We start from the raw sequence: 23,528 nt of genomic DNA, 5'->3' as shown, positions 1-23,528 counted from the left end.
TGTGGACGAAGTCCTTTGTCCAGAAAGTCTCTTTTTCATTGTTTCACGGAATTCTGCAGAGATTTAAGAGAATTAGAAATTCTTAAAAAATCACTGTTTCCTACTGTTGCTGGCACCGCAGCCTGGTTCACACCAAAACAGCAGCAAACTGTGGGGTTTGGAAGAGCAGGTTTTGCTGCTAGTAAAGCAGCAATGGCGGGATTGTGGTGGGATAGCCGTGCAAGCAGAGTGAGGGAGCGGAGCTGGAAATTGCATCTAACACGCAGCTCCAGGCTTCATACTCCAAGGGCAGCCTCTCCGTAAGGGCTGTTCAGCACCAGCAGGGAAACAGGTCTCCCCTGGGCTCGACAGCCAACCCAAACTGGCCGAAGGGCTATTCTGTACCATCTGGCATGGCACTCAGCAATAAAAGCTGGGAGTAGGAGGGAGGAAGGGGGAACATTTGCAGGAATGGGGGAGGAAGGGAGGACATTTGTCTTCCACTTCTTGAGCCACTGCCATGCATACTGAGGCCCAACTTTCTGGGAAACAGATGGACCACCTGCATGCTGATGGGAAGCTGTGAATCAGTTCCTTCTTCCACTCTGCTTGGGCACACAGCTTTTGCTTTCCCTATCATTCCCTACACCCACAATCTCCTCACCACCCTTCTGTCTTCTCTGCATCTTGCGGGAGCAGGGAGTGGGTGCTCCTCTGGGTGCAGGCTTGACTGTACACCGGGGTCAGCCCACAGTGGGAGGGTAAGTCTCGTGCTGGCATCAGATGACCAGGTTGCCCAAGTGTCAGCAGACTGCCTGATCTTGAACTTAAGGCTCAAAATTGGTGGGTGTGTGGTCGGGTTTTTACTTTTCTTTTAATGTCATCTCAGTTAAATTAACTGGGTTTTTCAACTGTGTCAGACTGATGTGATTTCGGTTTCCAGTTTTTCTGTTTAGCCACTAGGAAATGTTATCCTTATTCCTCTCATGCACATCAAATTAATTCCCTTTCATGTTACTGTATAGCATTTAATTATAATTGCTTGCTTTTCCCAAGAGGTGGCAGCTTCAATTATTGCAAAAACTGGGAGGAATTAAGGTGGTACAGAGGAACAAGAAACAATAATTTCCATTTTTCAGATATCTGGGGTTCCAGTCTAAATTACTTTCTTTAATTTTGTCTATTTTAGGCAGTTAGATAAAGGATAATTATAATACAAAAAAGACTTCTTATTTATGATTCTATGATCTTTCAAATATTGGTGTCATAAAAGGTTTCTGGCTGGGAGGTAGCAATCTTAATACATGGTTTTAAAAAAGAAGTCTTGGCTTGGTTGGCATTTCAACACAGCCAAATGTGCATGAGTATTGCAAATAGAATAGTAGTGTAAATCGTTAGGAGGAAAAATCTATAAAGTACCTGCTGCAGTTTCCATAAAATCATTATGTTTTTGTCACAGAAAAGAACCTTTCTTCAATTCAAAGAAGTTAAGGAGAATAGATAGTTTTTCGATTTTATTTACAACGTGACAAAAATTCAGGCTTCCAGCACTTAATACTTTTTTTTTAAGGGGAAAAAAGAACGATTACTATCATGTATAGTCCATTATATTACAAGTGTAAGTAGAGAAATTTTATTAAAATCAGGTATTACAATTCTGAAAAAAAATTTTTCCTTACTTTCCCCCTCAGGTTGTGGTGCGTTTGAGTTTTTTTTAAAGACAGACATTGCAGGGGGTGGGGATATGAGGGTTGTTGTGTGGTTAAAGCAGAGTAGTGTTTGTGGGGGTTTTACCTAAATTGGAATAGATTTTGGCCTTTGCAGTAGTAATTATTTACATTCAAACAGTATCTGTATTACCTACTGTGGAGCACCAAATGTAAGTTTACAGCTTAAGCTCAGTTTAGAACTGAGGATGTCATATGGATGTCTGAAGTAAGTCATGGGGGCTATTGCAATTGCCTGTTGCAAAAATGGCATAGGCAGAGGTTTAGAGAATAAAGGAACAGGAATTATGTAATAGATTTACAAATATCTCCCATTATAATATTTTCTGGTACTGAAAATATTATCTCTATTTTTTTATGGTAGCTGGGCTTCAAAGTAAGGAAGTCTTAAAGAATCTTAGACTTGTTTCCCTTCCTCTCCATCTGAAGCGTTATGTGTTTACTGATGGCAGGCAGTGTGCACAGTTAATGGCATAATTTTCAAATTGCCATCACAGCCTAAAGGCTACCTTTACTTCCTTCCTCCTATATGCCCATCGACTTTGTATGCTCGGAAATGCTTCTTGGAGGCTGTGGAGCTAGGTTTGAAGCACCACTGTGGCCGCACTAAGAATTAGTGCTGTGAGAGGAGAGAACATGCAGATTGAAAGCTTTGGGGTACAATCAGCTCAGTATTTCATGAGGCCTTTGAGTTGTGGTTTGTGATTTCAGTGTCCCTATAAACATTCTCCGTTAAAATCCCTAGAAACACACTGTGTTAAAATAAGTATTGTCAAACAAGCACTGTGGGACAGTGAGAAGAGAGCACTACATAGCAGCTTTCTGTGCCATAAGAGTTAATGGATAGAAGTAGGAGAAAGCTATTTTGCCACAGAGTATATAGGATAATGATGATATCTACTGTGTTCAGAAGGTTATGTTGAAAAATTCAGCTCAGTGCTCTTTTCTTCTGCTGTCTTGGTATTTACCAAATTGTTCTTGAGCCATCAGAAAAAGAAAATCAGGATATTTGGCCCAGTGTCAATCTAGTATTACAATAGGAAGGTGGAGTAGAGTAACGCTGCTCCTTCTTCTGTCATCCCTGTCTTGTTCCAGCAGTCTCATGGTTTTACTCTGCAGTGAGATGTCAAAGCTGCTTTCCTTAAGTCAACATGGCACACCTTCCTTTGTGCTCAACTGTTTTGAAGGGCTACCAGAATTTTCTGAAGAATGCAGTAAATTATGGGATGAAATTATTTTTTTCATGATCTGAAGCCCTCCTCAGTAGGAGAGAGGCATTTCTCTTTTCAGATGACTTTAGCTTCACTGAATTTTAGTTGCTTATTACAAAAATGGCATTTGCAGAGCCTGGCAAAAAAGAAAGAAAATATTGTAGTGGAAAATGCCAGCTTACTGTAGGGAATACTTCTAGCCCCTGTTATGATTAGTTAGTTCCACCACTCTCCCGAATACCACACAGGCAGTTTTACAAATTGCCAATGTTTTGAAAAATTTGAAATACTCAAGTTGAAAATGAGTTAATAAACTTAAACTAGAAGCTGCCAAAACGGAGCTATCCTTTTATTTTCTTTTGATTTAACTTCAAAATGTTGGTCAGAACTGTCTGTGAACAGCACTTTTTTGTTTAAAGAAAATTTTTAAATTCTATACCAAATGAGAAATAGACACTTATTTTTTTCAGTTATGCAAAGAAGCTGATGTTGGGCAGCCAAGCAGAAGCTAACAGACTTTGTGCTCTGTACCTAAGGAGGTGTGAGGAGCAAGAGGAGAAAAGGAGGATCATCTGCCAGAATTTGGAGCTTTGCTGGCATCTCTAAAAATTTCTGCCTGTATCCAGTGACCATAGTGAATAGCATATGTAAATCATTGTGGGGGGATATATATTAACACTTTAGTCCTACCTGAGATTCAACTAATTGCCAAATTATATAGATTTTTCTCAAAGTATGTATCTTTAACCAATACTTTTTGCTTAGCTTTTGCTCCAGGTATGTGTACAGGTCATGCATATACATGGTTCAAATACGTTCTCATCACTGAAAGCTTAGCAAGTAGTTCATCAGGATCTCGAGTCTTGAAAAGTCTGATGAGCCAGTTCTTTTGTCAGCCTAAGCCAATTTGGCTGCCGGCTTCCTGGGCTTGCCCTGCCTCTCTTGCCCTGTGTTCAGGCTGTGAGCTTGTGTGACCTTACACTGAACCTGTTTGGAGCACAAAGCTGGCAGGAAGCTTTTGCACTTCGCCTGAGATAGTTTCTTGATGATTTAGCATGCTGAAATAGTTCAAAGCTGCTGCAAAGACATGAGTAGAAGCACATGGTCAAGCCTGAGGGGAACTGAACTGGGATGTAGCTGCCAACATTTTAGCTCAGGATGCCCATCTGGAGGTGATTGGTAAGATAGAAAAGGGTAACTTACAGAATGCCTTGCTGCCCTCAGGTCAGTATTGATTAAATCTGAGCTCCACCAGCAGAAATCTGGAGTTCCCCTCCTGTGCTAGAGAAAAGTGTGAAAACAGTGGTGCTTCCAGAGATGTCCTCTTAACTTTAGGGTAGAATCTGTGGGAGTGGATTGTATACTGTGACATTGTGCATGATTTTCTTTACTTGGATAAGCTACCTTCACCAAAAAACAATTCCTGCTGTTTTGCAAAAATACTTCCCATGTTTTGTGAGTTTGGATATGTTGTCCTTTTATCTCTGTCATGGTGACTGACCATTTTAAGACAGTATTTGGTATTTTGTTTTCTGGCATGTTTGAGATTAAAGCCAAACTAAAAATAAAAACAGTGAGAATGTGCAGTCACCACAAAGAAATCTTATCCCTCCCATTTGCTGAAATGTGAAGTGATTTTGTTTCCCTCTTGTCTTAGAAATAATGTGTGGTGTTGTTGAAAAAATTTACTAGTGAAAAACAGAATCTGGTTTAGGGAAAACTGCTTTTATATAATGGCATTTTCATTTTCTAAAGATCCTATAATAAAGAGTTTTAAATAGAAAAAAATGTAATAATACTTGTTATAGTTGGCTCTAATAATGGAGCAGTTCTGTTTTGTAAGACTGGAAAAACTGGAAATTGAAGGAAGTCTGTAACTTCCAGTAGTCAAGAGAAAGAGAGGATGATATATTTTGAATCATGGAGATCTCTTGTTATTCTAATGTAGTTGCTATAAGAAAAGAAATGTATTTACAAGTCTCTGAATTCTCAGTCTCTAGTATTCAAGGTATGTATAAGTGTCCAAGTAAACTCAATATGTTTGTCCACAATGTAATTAATTGCATTTTAATATTTCATTCCTCTTGTTAGATTAATGAGTTTACACAGGGTTTGGTTTTTTCTAACCTGTTATCTAAGCAAGTTGAAGTATTGTTAGAGGAGAATATGTTTTTAAAAGCAATTTCTGTGAGATTATTTTTAATTGTATAAATCTTTCAGTTTTAAATAGTAATACTGGAAAACCAATAACACTACAAGTGTTAAAAAATGTTTGACAAAATTCTGAATTGTATTTGACCCTTCTCTTTTCAACATTCTTTGCTGCAGGATTTGAACAAGCGCTTGTCCCTGCCCGCTGACATCAGGATACCTGATGTCTATCTTGAAAAGTTGCAGATCAACAGCCCGCCCTTTGATCAACCCATGAGCCGACGTTCTCGTAGAGCATCACTAGTAAGTGTAATGCATCTGCCTTTCTAAACCAACCTCTCGGGTCTTCGGAATCCATTTACTCCACATGCTTGTATTCCATGGGTATGTTTCAGCTTCATTTGCACCTTGGCTTTTATGTCCTGAACGTCAGCATACACCTGTCAAAATCCAATTAAGAACTTCATTTCATTTTTCTCTTACAATCTTGGTCCTGTCATTTGTCATTGAAGGTCTTGACCCATGGAAACAGTGGCTAAACTCAACTCCTGAGTTGAGTTTAAACTGCTTAAATCCTTTTGCTTTTTAGAGCAGGGATGATCTGTTTGAGCAAATAGGCTACACAGTCTTAGGTCAGGGCTGGGGCCTTCATATGATAGTAGAAAGGCCCTAAAGCAGCATCATATGAAGACAGATCCTCCTTACTGTTCTTTTTGTATTGGATAACAAATTTTCTTTCTCAGAATTGCTGTTGAGATGATAATGGGTGTTTTGCATTTTTGTTGTTGTTGTTTTAAAGCATATGTGATTTCCTAAAAGAACGAATGAATAAATTCACATACATCTTTTTAGATTATTGAGTTACTTTAAAAAATAAGTCTTTTTCTTGGAGATGGCAGAATGAGTATTTCTATACTGTAATTGAAGTGTAAGTCCTAGAAATGCTGGATACTTGTGCATATAAAATATGCACATCCCTGAAATAATACAAAAAGCACCATTATTGCCTTATTTTTACAAAAAATTGCTACATTTCAGTCATATTTTGATCTATCAGCTTTCTTATGTTAATTGAGTTTTTAAAGAGTTGCTAGACTATTACTGAATTCCTGGGCAAATTCTCTAGTGAGAAATTCTTCACAGAGAAAAACTAAATACATTTTTGAAATGCACATTGATGTTTTCTTGATTTAATAGCTTATTTGCTGAAAAATTAATATCAAAGTACGTGTAGTGAAATAGTTTCATTAACTGAAATATCTTTACTCATAATGAATAATGTTTTTAACAAAGCAGTGGTTGAGATTTCATGTATTTTTACCCTGAAAAAAATACAGTTTAGTTTGCTAGACTAACGAAGCTCTAATATGCATGCCACCTTTTACAGGAACAATATTAAAAGAAAAAAAGATTAGAGCAAAGCTCTGGAAGTAATAATAATGTAGCTAGCTGAAATATTTATGCCAGAATTTTGTAGCTCATTCACCCCTTAGTTACTGATCTAGCATCGAACTGAGGAACAGACTTTCCCAAACCTATCCTTCGGATACTGGCGAAATACCTGTTCAGTAGAACCTTTTCAGTGGAGTCCACTATTTGAGGGCTGGGGGACTTTTCCTGTATGTTTAAGTCTCCTTGCTCATTTAACATTGAGCCCTGAGAGTAGCTGAAAGTTCTCTGTACCTTCTGTAAGACTGACAGAAAAACAGTGCCCTCTAATGAATATGGTTTGTGTGTGGAATCAGCATGCTGTCACAAGGTTGTTTCATTTCACCTTTTAAAAATGCTTTCATTTTTAATGGGCTTAGAAGTCCAAAATGAAACCTGCCAGCAGTGCTGTGGAATGCAGGCATGCATTTGCTGCATTGTCCTTTCATGATTTCAAACTAAGCTTTAAAAAAGAGAAATTCAAGGACTCATTATTCCAAAATTGTCATTGAAAGCCTGGTAGCAGACTGCTAATTACAATATATGAGTACTATGCTCTGTTTCAAAGGCATGTTTCTTTTCAAGGCTTAATAGGAATCAAAGGAAAAAGGCTATAAAAAGTACCAAGTGAGGACTGGTTATACTTTAGGTCTGGTATTTTTCTTTGAAATACAAGAAAAAAATAGCTGTTACAGTAATTGGATTTTGTGCATACATGTACAGTATTGCATGCACAGTGGCATAGGTGTAACTTCTGCACCAGTTATTAGAAGTCAAAGACCAAAAATGCAGTGCTTCAGTGTTTCTGTGTAAGTCAAGGTAGATGCATATTGCAGAAAAGAAATGAAATAGTTCAGAAATTACTTTGAAGGAAAAAATGAAATTGATCTTAGTTTGAGGAATGTAAAAATTAGGTTTTTTTAGGAATAATAAGCAACCAAAATGTGATCAAAAATTTAAACACATAAAAAAGCAGATCTTGGAGAATATCTGTCTTCAGTATGTAGAAAATATTTTATGGTTTTATTGTATAAAAAAAGATAATGAATTTATTTAGTCTTGATGAAATCATCAAGGTTTCTTGTATTCCAGACTGTCTGGCAATAATAAGACCAAGGGCTATGAATTCTCCTTTAGTTTCTCCTATAAACTAAGCAGCCTATCTTTTTAATTCTAATACCATCTAATACTCACTTCAAGATATGTTTGTTTAAGTAGGTCAAAATGCACTTTGGAAACATAATATTTATTTTGCTGACATTGTACCTGTATCAGTGGTTATGTTTAAAATCTCACTAGAGCTGTAATCCCTAAGTCTTGCCAGATATCAACTTTACTTGTATTTTGAGATAAACAGCTTGTCTTTGACAAGCTCCTAAATGTGTGTGATGCCCAAGTAAGTATCACTGCTTAGGCAGTTCTAAAACATTTCATTTCTAGCAATAATTTAATAAAGCAGAATTACTTTTAATGCTATGTTGGCATAATTATATGCCCTTTTTTTCTCTTAGATATGTCAAATATGTTTACAGACAAGATCTTGTACTTACTTCAGATGTATTTTCTTCCATGTGTTCTGAAAATTAAGTATTAATCAAACTTTTCTTACCTTCATATTGTATTGTTGTCAAATCTGAATACAGTCATCAGTATTTATGTTACACCGTGTTACCATGAAATAATACAAAACTTCAATATCCATCAGATTTTTAGGAGCAAATCAGTGTGTTCTGATGTGTGTACCTGGGTGCTAAAGTCAGTCCAAGATAAAGGGATTGTTCCTTGGAAATAAATAGCCAGTGGAGGGCTATGCTTGGAAGTGAAAGGTGATGCTAGGGCAGAAAACCTGGTTTTTTTGTCTTAGTGTATATCCAGTTGTCAGTAAAGCATAATCCCATGAAGCCTATGAGTTTTGGGTTTTGACAGGATACAGGCTATATGCCTGTTGTAAATTGGTTTAAAAATTTACATGCTTACATGTTTACTTTCTGCATTCTTTACACTGCAAGAACAACAGAAAGCTTTGGTGTAATTGACTGTGGTCTTATGTGAAAATAACTATTAGAGACAACCATGTTAAATATGAGAGTAGCAGTGAATTTGAACAGGAAAAGAGCAATGATCTTACAGTCTTCGGAAATAAAGGTGTTAAATAGGCAGACAAAGTCTTCTGGCTTGCATTGAAGAGCTAAGCTGGTGATAAAAAAAAAGAGGTGAATAGATCCAAGTAAAGATGTGGAGTTATGAGGTAAGAAATGTAGATTGTTGAGACAAAGCTGAAGCTTGTGGAGGAGTTATATTTAGGGATTTTCCTAGCAAAGTTTTAGTCTGAAAAGCATTGAGAGGTCAGAATGGGAGAGGAAACTTGGAGCTGGGATCTTGAACATAGCAAATAAATTTACTTTGAAAGAAGCAGCAGCATATGGTTATGCTGAGCAAGAGAAAGAATGGACTAGTTCAAGGTGACTTCTGTGCTTTGAGCTATAACAACCTCATTAGTAGTAATCGGATCAGAAGAGTGGAGAAGACCTAAGAAGGAGGTAGGTTAAAGTGAGGATTTGGTCTAAGTGTAACTCAGGACGTAGTCCTTCCAGGATACACAGGAGACTGGCCAACAAGCTGAGCATTAGACTTGGATGCTGGGATGCATTTATATCATAACATGCTAAATTGTTTTTAAAATAATAGAGTTATGTGATGTTTACTATCGGGTAATTTTCTGAAATGACGTTTAGCTTGCTCATTAAATGATGTATAAATGAAGTGTTCAGTTTTAGTCATGAATTTTCCATTTATTTCATTGCAGTCAGAAATTGGATTTGGAAAAATGGAAACCTATATCAAGTTAGAAAAGCTTGGAGAGGTATGTATAGCTTTCTTTTGGAATGATCACTGCTTTGATGACAATGTCTTATATAAAATTTTGCGTAAGTGTTAACTGAAATTCTCCATATCCCTCAAAATAGCAGTTGAATTTGTCTTTTCAGTAAACCAAATATATTCAACACGTATAATAATTTCACAACCACACGAATGTTCTATGCATATCTAATAAGCAAAAAAAAAAGGAAAAAAAACAGGAAAACTGTCGTAGAGCTGAGGAAGAACAAGACTCCATTAGCCAATGAGCTGAGACCTTCTTACATAGGCTGGCTTTTTGTAGTATAGACGAAATTATTCTGTTGATAATAAAACTAATTAGGTCTGGTGTCCTCCTGCCAGGAGTTAGGGAACACTCATGATGGACTAGAGGCCAGTGCTTGCAAGGAGCATGCAGTAGCTATGTGTGTTCTGGTAAAGAAGCCTGCACGCCTGAGCTGGGCAGCCAGCCAGGTGCTGCTAAGTGAAGTATGGAACACTTTGATTTTGCCTTTCCATCCGGGAGGGCAGCAGGCTTTCCACCTCTGCTCAGCCTCTGACTTCCAGAGAAACAGCAGGTGGGTCGCCAAGTGTCATGTCAGTCCTGTACCAACGGGATCAGAAATGGACAAGGAGCACAGGAAAGGGACGCATGAACATTGCAGAAGGAGGCAGGGCTGGTCAGCATCTCTGCTGTGAATGTTGCAGTCCTCCATTTGCAACATTTTAATTTCCAAACACATTTATTTTCTAATTTTGTGTCTAGTACTTGTTAGATGGATCACTAGACATGACATAACAATGCCCCTCTCTAGAGGAATGTTAATTAAATAGCGATCAAGTGATAGTTGCGGGTGTACATAGTCTCACTTGCTTAAAAAATATAATGGACGGCACCAGTTTGTAGAATCACAGAATCGTTTAGGTTGGAAAAGACCTTTAAGATCATCGAGTCCTGTTTACTGTTACTCAGCACTGCCAGGTCCACCACTAAACCAGGTCCCTAAGTCTTTTATCTGTCATCTACACATCTTTTAAATACCTCCAGGGGCAGTGACTCAACCACTTCCCTAGGCAGCCTGTTCCAATATTTTTTCATTAAGGTTGTGGAAGAGTATATCTGCAGCATAGTGTAGAGATACCCAAGCTAGGTATCAGTGGTCTAACAGAGACTTTCAGGTGTGTAAATGATCCCAGCAGTGAACTTGGTAAACTTAACGCTACCTGATCTGACTTCTTTGGTAGCTCTGTGGTATACAGGTTTCCATGTAATTTCCAGAGCTGTTAAGCATACACATTCCATGTGTCTTCTGTGAGTTCAGTCCTGTGCTTGAAAAATACTTCTGTACTTTTACATAATATCAAAACAATATAATGTAAAAACTATTCATATCCAAAATGAAACCTCTTAGAACCTCAGACCAGTTTATATTTTTTTATTTAACTAAAGTTTCAATGAAGGAACAACTTGTAAAAGTTTCCTTCTTTTTCCATTTTATAGGGTACTTATGCAACAGTTTATAAGGGGAGAAGTAAATTGACAGAGAACTTGGTAGCTCTGAAAGAAATACGCCTGGAACATGAAGAAGGAGCACCATGCACAGCCATAAGAGAAGGTGGTAACTTTTTCTTTAATTCTTGGAATTTCAGATACTTCTGGATTTTTTTTTTTGACCAAAGAACCATCCGCACTTGGAAATACATAGGCTACATGGGAGATTAGTGAAATTGATATTAGTATAGATCAGGAAAATTTTAGTGCAAACATATTTAGAGGCTGTGTTTCAGATTTGTTTACTTTATGGAGGATGATTGTGATCTCAAATGCAGTGTTATAAATGGGTGATTTGACACTGAATTAGACTACTATTCGTGAGTAACTTCTAGGGACTCAGAATACATTTTTATCAAATGACATCTGTCTGAAACATATAATTTGCAAAATATTTACAGTTTATTACTCAAGTGTATGTTTGGTGCTTTGATTAAATACCTTTCTAATTAATCTATGAGAGTGTTATGTTCCTAAAAACAGCTTTTTAAGTAAAAAAAAATTAGCCTATATGTTTGAACTTTTTAGAAATGCACTTAATGCTTGTGTGTTCTGCAGTTTTTTTTTTACTTACTGTTCTTTTTTGCAGTGTCATTATTAAAAGATCTGAAGCATGCAAATATTGTTACATTACACGATATTGTGCACACAGACAAGTCTTTGACTCTTGTTTTCGAATACCTGGTAAGTGCTTAAACAATTAGTGAGCTTTACATTCAGTTTATTATTTCTAAGAAATGGAAACATAGTGAAATTCTGTACTGCTTTTAAAAATACTGGGACTGTTCTAATTTATTCCTGCATCTACAATCATTCAGCTGAAAATGAAGAAAGTGTATTCAGTTCTTGAATTGCTGTAAATTAGTAAATGCTGTTGTGATCATTTCAGAGTTTCATTAATAGCAGGTAGTTGTGGTCTACCTGAGCAAATGGCCTAGTTGTCCAAAATCATTAACTGTAGAAAAGGGTAATCACACTACTGTTCCTGTGATATTTTTCTCTTATGATGTAGTTCACTTCCAGTGTAATTGGAGAATATACCAATTTTATAAAATACTGTGCCACACACAGATGGAGGAGAAGGCAGTAGCAAATAATGTTGCCTGAGCTGATGCAGCTTGCTGAAAAACATGGGTATTTATATCCTGTGGAAAGCCAGAATTTTCTGTGCCCAGACGTTTGGGATTTCTATCATTGAATATCTTTTGCAGAAAACTCACTTTTCTGATGTATTATTTTAGTTCTACCAACAAATAATATTCATGCAATCTGTTGTCCATAATTTGACTGAACAGTGATGATGGTGTTTTGATAGGACAAGGATCTGAAGCAGTACATGGACGACTGTGGTAACATCATGAGTATGCACAATGTAAAGGTGAGTGTTTTTAGTGACAGTAACTGCCTTCAGCTTTGTCCTAAGAATCTCAGAGAATTTAATAATCAGGAGCTATATGGTTTAGTCTTTTTAAAAACAAAATAAAGAAACAACTTCCTTTTTGATCTTTTGGCCTACATTTGACATCAAATGGAGTCTTTATGATTTTGATGGTTTTTAAGTGTTTAAAACATTGAAAAGAGATTATTTAACTTCATGTATTTTCATTCTCTTTGAAGTTATATTAAAATTTTAAAATTCCTAAAAAATAATACACTCGTAACTCTTTTGGCCTCTTATTGTCCTTCCATTGTTTTATACTCATTTATTAAGACTGTAGTTTGATATATCCTCAAATAAAATTTATATATGCACACATGCATACTATATATATGCATACTATATACACAGAAAAATGTAGCCTTGGTTGTGAATGGGGTTTTGGGTGCCACTGCCTACCACACAAATAAGAAATTAAAAATATATGTTTAAGAATGAGTTATGTTCATCTTTCCATTGGTAAGAAAATGGAAGTAATTTTCTTTAAGGCTTAATTGCCTGTTTCTTTTAACTATGTCTGTGGCCTGGTCGAGTGACTAAGTTTTGAATCTGGCCTGCTGAAACTAACTCAAGTGTTACCTCTCTCATAACAAGCAGGTTTTGACTTGGAAAACTGGAATAACTCTTTATGTTTATTAATACTTGGGGCTTTATAAACAAGGTTCCAAACAGAGGTCAGTGCTGTCTTGAAATGAGTGAAGTGAGTTGGCATTCAGTCTAGATACTGGTTACTGTTTGGTTAGCTTTCTCTTTTATTCTATTGTCACGTTACAGGAAGTATCTCTGTGGAAAGACATCTGCCCTTAACCTACTCTGTTGCTTCCTTTGAGAGTCTGCAAAAAGAAATTCTTTAATTTGTTTCTACTTTGGAGAGACAACAAAAAAACATAATTACATTTGTGTTTTTAATTATCTACAAATTAATAAGTAAAGCTTGAAGCTTAAAAAATATAAGGGAAAGCTGTAAGTGGGAACCTGACTCCTATAATAAGTGCAGTTAAAGAACAAGCAGAATCTGATTGTGGTAATCCAAGCTAAGCAGAGGAACTGTTTTTCCTTGTTTGCCTATGGTTTAAGCTGTGCTTGAAGAGCAGATTTATATGGTTAATACCTTTTGGCACTGATAAAACAGAACAGTTTCTTAACTGTGGTAGCTGTAGGTGCTCACCTTGCAATAGCTGTGGGGGTTCGAGTCATCATTAACATTTGAGAGACCTCCCTGTCATCACTGCCATCATGTTCCTCAGCTAATTTTAATTTTTTTGTGTTTTGACAACATGAAGATGTGTGTGATCTCTGCAAGTATTAGTTTCAATGAAAATTTTGAGCTAATACATGGCATCCTGTGCATTTCCAAAAGGATCCCTGCCAAGGGTGGTGAAGATTCACAATTTCTGTAGAAATTTTCATTCTTGACTAATCCTTGCAGTCCCGGTGTACACTAAAGATGACCATCGATTTCCATAGCAGTCCTGCTAATATAGCTTGGGACTGACTACCCCTGCAATAGTATGGACATGAGTAGATTGAACAAAACTTGTTGCTCCTCATTCTGCTCTTAAAAAAAAGAAAACAAAGAAAGAAATCAGTCCCAATTCCTGTTTTTCGAGAACAGGTAAATCCCATGTCAGTAGACTGAGAACAGATGGATATAACTACACCTGCTGTGTATTTGCCCAGTTTACGAAAAAGATTTTGGTGGTGTCACTTGGTACAAAAATAAACTGATGTGTTAGAAAATGGTCATATAAAAACATTCTAGTGTTTTTCCTCAAAGGTGTTGTTCCATGATGAATTTGTCACATTGCTTTCAGTACTGCTCTATATTTTGTCATTGTATATTTGATCACCTATGCTGACTGAGGGCCGTTGTGTGGTAAATGCCAGCAATGGCTACCCAGAAGTTTTATGGTCAAGATCAGACCCTTTATACATACAGAAACTGCAGAATAGTTCTTAGTGCAGTGATATAGTAAACTTGTTTGGCTGCCAAACCTTTCTTCACCCCTTACTACTTTAATATCTATGTATGTGCAGCATTAATATGCATAACTGGAGCTACTTGCTCGGCTTGCTGTTGCAAAGGACTCAAATAAGCCTGTGTGTGTCAAGGTGAGGGGATGAATGTAAATGCCAGAGGCAGTTGGGCTGTTTTAGTAATCCTCATTTCCCCATCTCTCTGTGAGCTTGTGAATCTAAGTGTATTTTTCCAGTAGCATGCCAAAGCATTCTTTACATAGTTTAGCACAGTTGGATAGAAAGGATGCTGTGGTGCGTTTTCAGAAGAGATTCTATGGCAGAAGGGAACTTGAGTATATAGTCAGAGACAGTTACCTTTAAAAACATCAGTGTGTGGAAGAGCAGTAGTAAATGCTTACTTTAAAAATAAACAGGCCTGTGGTTCTCTTCAGTTAAACAGAACAAATTGCTCTTAAAAGTCTTTGTTGTAAAGTATAGTGCTAAAGCAGTGCATTAGCATAAAAGGATTTTAAATCTCTGAACAATAATGAAGATGTTCAGAATGTGTTCATATGGAAAAGTAACTCACTTTTTGAGAAGTGGTTTTGTCCTGCTTACAATACAGAGACTTAACTCTCCAGTACCCAGAAGGGCTGTTACAGTTGTGTAATCTGTAGACTAACATTCTTTGTCTAATTTATCTAAATGTTCTCTTTTGTAGCTATTTTTATATCAGATTCTTCGTGGTTTGGCATACTGTCATAGGAGAAAGGTGTTACATCGAGATTTGAAGCCTCAAAATCTACTCATTAATGAGAAAGGAGAACTGAAGCTTGCAGACTTTGGTATGGCCTGAAATTATTCTGTAATAAATATTTTTATCTCTCAGCAAAATAAACACTTTTTTCCATATAAAGGAGAAATGAGTACATTGGGTCTGTAGGGAATTTGGATGTTCTCCAAGGGAAAATGAAAGTCAGTCTTTTACAGCGTATCGGTAATCAAAGTAATACCTGTATGAATAATACTGTCACTTGAGTTGTGGTTTGAAAGTAGTCTTAACAGCTTCCTTTGAAATTGATACTTAGTCAAATCCTTAAGGTGGAGCTTAAGTTGCTTCTCCTAACCCTCCACAGTCACTCTAAAACCGGGTAACCGTGACATGAGGTGAGAAAGAAAGGGTCATACGCTAAATTGTCAGGTGTTGCTCCGTCACTTGATACACCAGTTCCTTTGGGATTTACTGTAGGTGGGGCATGCACATTTTCCTGTTACTTTCCGTGTCTGGAAGATCCTTCAAAAGTTATGATACCACTGGTTGTTCCCCTTATGTGTGAATGAAAGTTGCTCAGAAGATTGCATCTAACATGATAGACCTGAATTTTATTGAAGATATTACTGACAAATTGAAATGTTAGGATGGAAGAACCCTGATGATCCAACGCTGATTTGGTCTGTTTCCACTGTTTCATTATTCGTTTGTTGCCTTCTGCCTTTTGCAGTGTAATTTTCAAACAGAAATAGAGCAGAAGGGTTTTTGCAGTGGGGAGGTGTCATATTGATCTAGTGCTTTGTTGATTTAACAAAATGTATAGGATTAGCCCAGAATTTGATCTGTTTACTGATCTTCTGTGCTTAAAAATGCTGACCTTGAGATTGCCGTGAATACCAAAAGACAAATCACAAGTTGTAGAAATGTATTTATTAGGGCCTTTAAATGAGCATTAAGGGAAGGTATTTAGCAAGTATAATAAGGTTTATTTAGTTCTTAAAAATATTTTGCCAATTTCATGCAAAAAGGATTTCAGCAAGCTGCATATGACTCTTCATTTCCCTTTTTATCAAGGATTGGCAAGAGCAAAGTCTGTTCCTACGAAGACCTATTCCAATGAAGTTGTCACATTATGGTACAGACCACCTGATGTTCTCCTCGGATCTTCAGAGTATTCAACTCAAATTGACATGTGGTTTGTATAACTTTGTCTAATTTAAAGTTTTGTTTTGAGTGAAGTTGAAAAAATGTTAACTCTGCTGTTATATAGTAACATTCAAATACTCATATACTCAAATCCTTTAAATTTTTGTAGGCTACAACTGAGTTAGATGCTTAGAGAAAGAATTGGTAGACTGGGAAGGCGCTGCTGTTCCTCTCTGAAAATGCAGAGTACCTTTTTATTGCTCGGAGTAAGCAAGCATTAGGCCCACAGTGTTAGGGGGGAAAACAAACCTTATTCTCCTAATGACATGATAATGTGGTATTTTACTATGAACTTTAATACAGTTGATTAACTTGACATCTGAAGGAAGGGGATATAATATAGTTATGACAGAGGTTTTCTTCAGTCTTTGACAACTCTTTTATTGCTACACATCTTTCTAAACAGTATTTTTAACAACTAATTTAATAATTTGTTGTAATTGCAGAGAAATTGCAGAAATCTTTAGGAGCTGGAATTTTAGGATTATTTTTGCTTTATCTTTTTCCTGTTTTTATAAAGGGGTGTCGGATGCATATTTTTTGAAATGGCATCAGGAAGGCCTCTTTTTCCTGGTTCGACTGTTGAAGATGAACTGCACTTAATTTTCAGACTTCTTGGTAAATGAATACTTTTAGCAGTAATGTTGATGCTTTATGTTTATATGACAACTGTAGATCTTTATAAAAAATGATATTTAAATTGCATTGTAATCAAGGTGATGGAAAATTATTCAGCTGAGTGTACAGCTGAGTTTGCAGAATATAGACTTATTGAATGATTTTTTTTTTCTTTTTTAAATTACAAGATAAATGCTTATTCATGTCAAAGTTGTTTGTTCGTTTACATTTTAAGCTGAATTTGTTGCTGCTTTTAAATGCAGGAACTCCATGTCAAGAAACATGGCCAGGCATTTCTTCCAGTGATGAATTTAGAAACTACAACTTTCCTAAGTATAAACCACAACCTCTCATCAACCATGCACCAAGGTACTTTGTGTTTTATAAATAGAAAATATGCATCCCTGTGGCTTTGCGTATTCGTAAATGGGAACATATTTCCAAGTATAGTCTGCTACTGAATTCCGTAAAACTGCGCATTAGTTGTGTTATTGTGGGCAGCTGCTAATGTAAAGCAGAATCCTGGTACTATGTGATTACTTTGTCTAATTTCATTCTAGGAACCACAGCTCCTTAATGACCTATAGAACTATAAACTCCAATTAATAATGTCTTTATAGTAGGAGTATTCACACAGCATTTCCTAAATAACCCAGATTCTCTTTTGGTTATATTATTATGGTCCAGGCCATTTGGGTTTCCTTGGGCAGTTTTTTGAAATAATGTTAAAACTATAATGAGGGAGTTGAAGGATCTGTACAGTTAATATAAATAAACTTTATAATATAGACTACAGCATTTTTTGTTGACATTGAAGAAAAAGATTGTTTCCTAGTAAGTGAGTAGTATTAAGCTTTAAAAAATAATAAAAAAATTTCAAATAAATAATCCAGGTCAACCTAGTAAATCACAATTCAAACTCAGGATTTGTCTATCCCCAGTGTTTTCCAAATAGTCTTGTTCTGACATACTGGTACTCATAAGTACACAGTTTAACATACGTAAATGTTGTGTAGGTGAAAGCATTTCTATGTTTCAATTTAATTTTTAGGTTTGATATAATTTAATTGTTAGTTCCTCAGCAGTTTTACTTTTGTAAATATAGTTCAATAACTGTTTTAATTTTTAAAAATATTTTTATTTTTAGGCTAGACACGGAAGGAATTGAATTGATAGCGAAGTTCCTTCAAGTAAGATGTGTTTTGTGGCTTTACTTTTATAAAAGTGCAGGTTTAGAGTTTTAATATATTATTTGCAAAATGTATTAGAAGCGATAGTATCTGGTAGATCTATCTCAAAGAGAAATGTGTAGGTGAGTCTGTAGTGGATGATGTGAGAAGAATGAGTTTTGGGAAGCCAGTGCACTGTGAGAATTAAAAAACTGATGTTTACTTTTTTTTCCCCCATAACTGATTTCTTGTCATACTACTACTTGTAAGAAATGAATTTTCTGTGTTAACAACACCCTGAAAAACCTAAACCTCTTGTGAAATACAGCATTAAACCAGAACTTTTAAATACAAATGCTGTATTTCCATAGCAACGAACTGAGTCAGTACTAAAGAAGGAGTTACTAAGATGTAACTCTTCTATTTGCAAACTGTATTCAAAAAGTGAAGTATGTGTGCTTAATCTTTTAATCTGTATTAAAAATGAGCCAGAAGCAAGATAGAAGGCCAGCTCCTAAGTCTTTGAGTACACGCAGCACTGTGACTTCGCAACGTTAAAAATTCTTGTTACCCAAGGTGGAGTGCACTTACTCTGCTTTGCAGCCTGTGATTTAAATTCTGCAACAGGTCTTCTTCTATTTACACATTGTTTTAGAACAGTACTTACAGTCCAAACGAGGACTTTGTTCTTATTTGTATACATCATTTTAAGTGTCTGCATCATTGTCCAGAATTGCATGTATGCCAAGCAGGAGACATCTAAGCATTGAAACATCTATACGTAAAGTATATTTTTGACTTGCATCCATTTACAAAAGTTATTTTGACTATGTTAGCAGTCTTGTTGGCACTACTGATTCGGATAACATCTTAGATTTTTGTTCGTGCAGTATAAGTAATGAAAACAAATTTGTCTTAGTGCATTATGGGAAATACTGAGCAAATAGAACTCTGTTTCTCACTTTGATGAAATCACTCGATGAAAAAAGATTTTTAATGGAAACCAACACGCTTGTATGCTTTTATATTAATAGTATGAATCAAAGAAGAGAATTTCAGCAGAAGAGGCCATGAAACACGCATACTTCAGAAGTCTTGGAACAAGAATACACACTCTGCCTGAAAGTAAGATGAATAGTAAAGTAGCAGAGTATTGTTAAGATAGTGCATTAAAGCCAAGTATGTTGCATAAGGAAAAACTCTATCTATTAAAGAAGTCTGATACATATTGACTTAAATATTTGTTAATAGGAAACTTTTTTATTCTGAACTATGTAATTAAGAATATAATTTTGTTTATTAAAACATAGTTGTGTTTGGATGTGAATGAATTTCTTTGTTACATTCCAGGTGTTTCAATATTCAGTCTAAAAGAGATTCAATTGCAAAAAGACCCTGGCTTTCGAAATTCCACTTACCCAGAGACAGGTATGGAAAGCTTAATTTTTTTCTCATATCTGCTAAAAGAATGCTGTGCCAGAGGCATTTGTAGTTGAAAAATGTTTTGTTAAATTAGTTTGTATGAATGTACTCAAATATCAAGAATGATTTGCTGAGATTCCTGTAGAGACATGCAAGCTAAAGGCACAGAAAGAGGTGAGTTTTGCCAGGGATGGGCAGAGGGACTGTTAGTCCGAGAGTATCTCGGAGATTCAGACCATTACTGTGTGGGTGTGAATGTGGCAAAGTGAAAAAAAATGTATTAGGTGCAGTTAAACCAAAGATTCTGATACTGATTTAAGCACAAAGGATATTCTTTTGAAATAGAATGAAGATGTAGATAATAACTTAGTACTTCTCTTGTGCAAATGCTTAGCTTTCTTACCATGGTCCATGTTCTGTTGTAGGACATGGGAAGAACAGAAGGCAGAGCATGCTTTTTTAAAATAGGCAGTGCAGAGTCAAGCCCAAGACTATCCTGTCGATCAAGGACTCGGATCCAAAGGCAGTGCTTTCTGTTGGTGGACTTGGAATCGCAGTTTGTCTACACTGTCCTCTTCACAGTGGAGTCTTTTTATTTCCAACCTGCAAATTATGTTTTTATATTTGTTGTCACAGTGTGACAATTTTTTGTACAGTTGGTTTTAAGGTCTCCTCTGCCACTAGAGCCAGTAGGTTACAGCTGTTGATGTAACTGTAGCTGCAATTTTTGTGCAGGACTGAGAAACACAGTGCATTATTTATTGCGGAATCATTGCTGCTAAATAACTACTGTCTGTATAGTTAACACAACAGTTCCATGCCTGAAAAAGTTGCAATGGCTTTATAATATGTGAATGCATCTGTTTCTCTTGATAACATGTTCTACTGCTGCGGGGTTTTTTTCTATTTCTTAAACTGCAGTGTTTCCTGGAATGTAAACTTAGCTTTGCTTGGCTATAGGTGAGCCATCTTTAATGCTCTAAGTTCTTGGCACTTAATTCCTTATTTAACATTGAAAGTATGTGTTGAAATAGTTGAAAAATTATAATGCATATTATATTTTTGAAAAGCACATGGTGTGAAAGTTGATTCCAACAAGTGAACAGTAACTATGATTTGCTCTCAGATCCTATGTTAGTTATTGATAAATTAAAGCATGGAGGCTGGATGATAAATTTTGTCAGGCTTACTCCAGCATAAAATATTTGCACATTGTTGTGCATATGGGGCCTGCAGAAACAATTACTTTTTTACCTTATTTTTAACTTAGAAATACAGATAGTAAAAAGATAATCCATATACATTGGACCCTGACTTACTTTTCGTTACAGAGGAACAGGACAACTAATTACAAGAACATGGGAATAATGTCACATTTTTCCCACCTTGTTGCTCTGCCATTTGTGCATTATTCACTTGAAATCAACTGGAAAGATGCAAGTTTGTACTTGATAAGAACTCACTGTGCTACAGAGCTTTTACAGTGGGAACTTAGGGAGTTTTTCAGATCTTAGATGTTATCTGTTTTCCAGAGATAGTAAACATATTACTACTATGCTTATGCATCTCAGTGAGTATCATAAGTACACCTTGGTGATGGTTACAGTATTTTTAAGCATTTGTGTTCACCTTTATGAACCTATTTGTTTAGTGCATCTTAAAGAGACTGTAAATCTTTATTGGTATATTTTGAAATGTTCATGTAAATCTTTGGCTGGTATATCATGAAAATAGTCATAGGTAACTTAATTTTTCCTGACATTCACTGTAAAACGTTCAGGGGTCCTACCATTTCTGTTCAGGAAATCTTGTAGTTTATTGTTATTTAACAGTATTAAGTGAATTTTTGTATATTTCATTTTAACTTTATTTGTGAATAGTGATTGTGGCATGTTTGGGGGTGTTTTATTAATATTTCATTGATATTGGTAAATTTGAATTGGGATTTTTTTTTATTTTCTGGAAGAGAGAAATTCATGTGTAATGGTGACTATTGGACCACTACTGCTTTTCAGCATTTGTAAACTGGTTTTACGTTAAATCTTGTAGACCTAACAAACTGCTGTTATTTCTAACTGACCGACCTGTATTAATATTGTACTTTTGAAAGTATAAATATTATGTGGAATTCTTTGGTTTTGTTTTGAAATTTATAATAAGAAAAGCCCTGTGTTGTTAAAAATACAGACTAAGTGAACTTGCGGTTCTTGGGGCATTGTTGGAAATGTTTAGGTAGATCCGTGTGTTGTGGGAGCCGTCAGTTTGAACTCTGGCCGCTTCTTTGATTCATGGAAAGCAGAAGTAGTGGCAGTGGAAAGTAATGTGGCTCATCCATGACTGAGGCCGTTCAGGATCTTATCAGAAGCATGGCCCACAGTCTCATTATTGGTGAGCAAGTCCTGCATGTCACACAGTGTCAGAAGTCTTGCCTAGGTCTGGGAGCGTAATACATGTCTTGGACACATGCATAGGTCTCCCGCTGATTCGAGTGGGAGTTTTATGTGTGTGTCAGAGGCAGACATGGCACTGATAAAAAACCTTGTCCTGAAATAGTTGTTATATATTTTTTTATAGTTGCTATGGATATGATCTAGATTTTATACTGATTAACTTTGTAGGAAATACATTGTAGATGTGATGGTGTTGAAGAAAGACGTATCAGAAAAACATCTCCTTTTTTTACAGAAGTAGTGAAGATATAGAGTAAATGTTCACTGTGGATAAATGTGGGATTTAGCATTTCTAGAACAGTAATATTTTATAGATCATAAAAGAACAAGTAATAATGTGACACTAATGAGTAAAGGACTTAAAGGTTTAACTGGTAAAATGAAGTGCATTAATAAATTTAGAAAGGGATCTGCTGCAGCTAACAAAAGGATGTTCCATTTTAAGTAGGAGCTCAGCTTTTTTGTTACAGGTGCAGATGCGAAGATCTTCCATAAAATTAAAGCACTCTGTTTATAAAGAAATTTTTTCTAAGGACCTACAAGTGAATCTGTTTTCTTCATTAGGAGGTAGCTTTAAAGAATGTATTTCTTAAAAAGCATGGCATCTGTGGTCAAGCCAGCTTGGAGGTTTTTCTTAATTCTCTAATTGAAATTCCTGCATCAGCAGAGACAGTTCTGTGGCAGCTGCCTATTTGGGGCAGTAGTCAGCAAGTCTGAGGTTTCTGGGCATCTCTCTGACATCCTTGTGCAATTCAATGTTCTGCCTCCTGTCTGGCAGAATCAGGTACTATGGACTTGGTTTCACTGTCCCAAGAACTGTAAGGAGTGTTGGCCTTTTTGGGAGAAGACCTCAAGCGTGACAAAACCCAAGCAGATAGTCACCAAAAATGGGTGACTTTCAATGTTTGGTATGACCACCTTTGCTTGAAGATGAGTGATCAGTTTATGAGAAATGGCCTGCAAGTTGTGGCTGATTTTAAGTAGTTCTTTTTAGAAGGCACTTGGTGTATCCCACCTACCCCAGTGTAGGAATGCCAGGGAGTGGGTGCAGGTGCGTGTCAGAGTAAGGTGGGCTCGGAGACAGGACAGAGGCAGGTGGTGGCGATGTGGGTGTGTGCACGCACAGGTGGAGTTTGAAGGGGAGAGAGGGTGGGTGGAGGATGGGGATTGACAGGACAGGATGGGAGATGGACAGGGCAGGGCAAACCAGCTGCTCAGCAATGCTCTAGAGGAACGTGCATCTCAACACAGCTGTGTTATTTTTGTGCTGCTTTACCACAGCGTTAAGTAGCCAGAGTGTATCCCTGAATTGGGCAATAAAAGTTAAAATAAACAATTATTAAAGAATCAACATACTTTGTATTTGCAAATCATTTGAAAAACTTGCGAGGTAGCATTCTCTGGGCTGCTTGCTTGTTGTTTGTGCATGAGTTTTTTCAGTGTAATAAAGGTACATTGTTTCTGTTTTGCAATGTTAAGATGGAATTAAGGTTAAGAATACATTCAGTTATTGCCGACAAAATATATGAAAGGTATGTGGTAAATATCCCCAAGCTAAGTATTATAAACCTAGGAAATACTCGGAAT

General features: G+C 36.4%; 1 protein-coding gene across 2 annotated transcripts in view; it reads left to right on the top strand.

The window, feature by feature from the left end:
* CDK17 (cyclin dependent kinase 17) overlaps positions 1–23,292 on the top strand; it is a 90,597-nt gene extending 67,305 nt beyond the window's left edge. For both annotated transcript variants that reach the window (XM_027679925.1, XM_027679926.1), the window contains 13 exons: positions 5,246–5,371; positions 9,303–9,359; positions 10,857–10,971; positions 11,497–11,591; positions 12,223–12,285; positions 15,026–15,149; positions 16,151–16,271; positions 16,803–16,900; positions 17,164–17,269; positions 18,048–18,090; positions 19,104–19,194; positions 19,420–19,497; positions 19,917–23,292. In XM_027679925.1, coding sequence (XP_027535726.1) covers positions 5,246–5,371; positions 9,303–9,359; positions 10,857–10,971; positions 11,497–11,591; positions 12,223–12,285; positions 15,026–15,149; positions 16,151–16,271; positions 16,803–16,900; positions 17,164–17,269; positions 18,048–18,090; positions 19,104–19,194; positions 19,420–19,497; positions 19,917–19,954 — 1,155 coding nt within the window. In that variant the 3' untranslated portion in view covers positions 19,955–23,292. The remainder of the gene's footprint in view (positions 1–5,245; positions 5,372–9,302; positions 9,360–10,856; positions 10,972–11,496; positions 11,592–12,222; positions 12,286–15,025; positions 15,150–16,150; positions 16,272–16,802; positions 16,901–17,163; positions 17,270–18,047; positions 18,091–19,103; positions 19,195–19,419; positions 19,498–19,916) is intronic.
* Positions 23,293–23,528: the final 236 nt, after the last annotated feature.

Source organism: Neopelma chrysocephalum, unplaced genomic scaffold (genome assembly GCF_003984885.1).
Source record: "Neopelma chrysocephalum unplaced genomic scaffold, ASM398488v2 Primary Assembly neopelma1_59, whole genome shotgun sequence".
In the NCBI taxonomy this organism is placed as follows: domain Eukaryota; kingdom Metazoa; phylum Chordata; class Aves; order Passeriformes; family Pipridae; genus Neopelma; species Neopelma chrysocephalum.
The sequence above is the reverse complement of the archived record's forward strand: the minus strand, read 5'-3'. Positions and strand labels throughout refer to the sequence as shown.